At 39.9% G+C, this 3,188-nt stretch overlaps 1 protein-coding gene across 1 annotated transcript; it reads left to right on the top strand.

The window, feature by feature from the left end:
- Positions 1-597, top strand: LOC120081102 (uncharacterized mitochondrial protein AtMg00860-like). Its single transcript, XM_039035777.1, has one exon. It carries the CDS (start codon positions 1-3, stop codon positions 595-597), a length of 597 nt encoding a protein of 198 aa, XP_038891705.1.
- The last annotated feature ends 2,591 nt before the right edge of the window (positions 598-3,188 follow it).

Below are 3,188 nucleotides of genomic sequence, written 5' to 3'. Positions count from 1 at the left end.
ATGGATGACTTCTCTGTGTATGGGCAAACATACGAAGTCTATCTTAACAAATTGGAGAAGATACTGAAAAGATGCGAGGAGACGATTCTCGTGCTTAATTTGGAGAAATGCTATTTCATAGTGAAGAAAGGCATTGTGCTTGGGCACAAGGTCTCCAGGGACGGGTTGGAGCTGGACAAGGCAAAACTTGAAGCGATTGAAAAGCTCCCACCTCCAACGAATGTAAAGGCTATCAGGAGCTTCTTGGGACATGCTGGATTTTATAGACGTTTTTTCAAAGACTTTTCAAAGATTGCACAACCACTGAGGGCGTTAATTGAGGCAGATAGAAAGTTTGACTTCGATGACCAATGCCTCAACACATTCATGATTTTGAAGAATGCATTAACGACAGAACCTGTGTTGATTGCACCAGACAGAACACTGCCCATTGAATTAATGTGTGATGCAAGTGGTTATGCGATGGGAGCAATGCTGGCGCAGAAGAGAAAAATAAAGCTATTTCAGATTGAAGAATTGCCATGGCACACAGACGTGGTAAATTATCTAGTTTGTGAGCAATTTCTCGAAGATTATACCGACCACCAAAAGAGGTAGCTCAGACATGAATGCAGATCATATTATTGGGATGAGCCAAATCTTTATAAGAGGGGGTCAAACCAGATTCTGCGCCTGTGTGTACCGGATGCTGCTCACTAACGCATATTATCACGATGTCATGACTCGCCATATGGAGGGCACTTTGGAGGCCAATGCACAACAGTGAAAGTATTACAAAGTGGGTATTATTGGCCAACACTATTCAAGGATGCAAGAAACTATGCGATGAAGTGTGACCAGTGCCAACGCACAGGCAATATTTCATGGGAACATGTAATGCCCATGAACATCATTTTAGAATTGGAATTGTTCGACGTCTGGGGTTTTGAATTCATGGGACCATTTCCACCATCGAATGGTCACAAATATATTCTGTTAGCCGTCGACTACTTTCCAAGTGGGTAGAAGCAGTAGCATGCGTCGCAAGCGATGCAGCGGTAGTCTCCAAATTCCTGAAGAAAAATATCTTCACTCGTTTTGGCACTCCACGTGCCATAATAAGTGATGAAGGTTCCCACTTTGTCAATCACATAGTCAACAACTTGCTACTCAAATATAATATCCTCCATAAAGTGGCCATCGCATACCGTCCACAGATGAATGGTCAGGCTGAAGTGTCCAACCAGGAAATCAAGCTGATATTGGAGAAGGTGGTAAAGCCTTCGCGAAAAGATTGGGCAACAAAGTTGGACGATGCGCTGTGGGCATATAGAACCGCCTATAAGACACCTATAGGCATGTCTCCGTATGTGTTGGTGTTTGCTAAAGCATGCCATTTACCACTTGAGTTGGAGCACAAAGCGCTGTGGGCGGTGAAAAAGCTTAACTTCGACTTAAAAGCAGCAGGGGAAGTAAGGAAACTCCAATTGGTCGAGCTTGATGAGTGGAGAACGCAAGCTTATGAGAATGCCAAAATTTACAAAAAACGAGCAAAACGTTGGCATGACAAACAGTTATGCAGAAAGAATCTCCACATCGGACAAAAAGTTTTACTTTTCAATTCGCGACTACCGCTCTTTCCCGGCAAATTAAAGTCACGCTGGTCTGGACCCTTTATAATTAAAGAAATATTCCCGCATGGTGTGGTTGAACTGATTAATGAGGAAGGGACCCGCACATTCAAGGTTAAAGGGCAAAAAGTCAAGACATATTATACGGGTGATTTTCATCGGGAAAATACCTCTGTAGACCTGAGAAATCCGGAATGAAGAAAAATCGAGTGGCCCCTGCGTTAGCATACAATAGAAAATCATCAGGGGCGCAAGTCTTTTGGAATACCCTTTTCTTACCAATAATTAATGAACTCTCACTACTCCTCTTTTAACTGTTATCGTATTTTTATCTTTAAAAAAAGGCGAAAATTTTTGTTAACCTTGTTGTTCTTTTCATTATTTGACCCTCTCAATATTTTCTTTGCAACGATCGTGGTGAACTATTGCGAAGGCGCTACACGAAAGACCCAACTAGCTCATTCCGCCACCGCAATAAAAAAAGAGTAGTTCATCGCAAAGAAGGATGCGTTCACAAATAATGCGGGCGACAAGTGCAAATTTGGGGGTTGTATCTTTCCTTGACTTTATTTATGCCAAATTTTGCACTATCGCATCACATTTTAACTTTGGTCATTTTAGCATCGCATCCTCTTTGGGTGGCGCAATCATTTAATATTAATTAATTTAGTAAGTCACCGCATTATTTCTCTTTGTCAATTATGATTTCAATGATGAAACACATGCCTCTATTTTTTCATATATACTAGAGTCAACTTAATTTTAGGATAGTCATCTCATGAAATATTTCTAGAAGTTAGTGGTCTGCTAGCTTTCTTTCAAACTGACTTTTTACAAAACTTCCTAAGAGCATCGCATGACTTCTTTCAATCTTTTAGCAATGGGGACATTGTTGCATTTTAAATTTTGGGGTGCGGTATTCATTTTCAACCTTGCTATTTTTAGGTTATATATATATATATATATATATATTATGTCTAAAATATGCAAGGATAAAAATCATTTGAGAACACCTTAGTTGGAAAAGTTTTTATGAAATAAATCTTGCGATGCCCTGGAATCTAGTAAAGTCTGTTTGAAGGTTAAACTTGCGGTCCCTAAATTTTAGAAATATTTTAAGAGGCCTAGATAAAAATTGAGAAGATTTTGGTACTAGGATTTGATTAAGACATCCTTGAGAAATCTAGGGAAGAGAAGGCGGTCGACTTTCTAAAGGAAATCTTTAGCTTATGCTTGAGGACAAGCATTATTTAAATTTGGGGGTGTGATAACAGGCAGAAATGCATATTATTACAGTGCTAAGTTATAAAACAATGCAGGATTGCGATGGTAAAAATATACAATATTGCGTCAAAAAGCACTAAGTTCACAACATTGCGATCGTATGCGTCCATCGCATTGAAATAGCTAACTTATGTATTCTATGTAGGAAAATGCATTGAAGCAAGGCGGAAATGTGATCCGAAGAAATTGACGTCCGAATGCATAAGAGATTGTGATTGCAAGGCTAGGCGATCATTTGTGTTCTCGAAAATCTGCTCAAGAAGGTGTCCGCATAGAGCCGGCGCATCAAGGTGG

This window comes from Benincasa hispida, chromosome 7 (assembly GCF_009727055.1).
Source record: "Benincasa hispida cultivar B227 chromosome 7, ASM972705v1, whole genome shotgun sequence".
NCBI lineage: Eukaryota > Viridiplantae > Streptophyta > Magnoliopsida > Cucurbitales > Cucurbitaceae > Benincasa > Benincasa hispida.
Note: the sequence above shows the minus strand (reverse complement) of the source record. Positions and strands in the feature narration are given on the sequence as shown.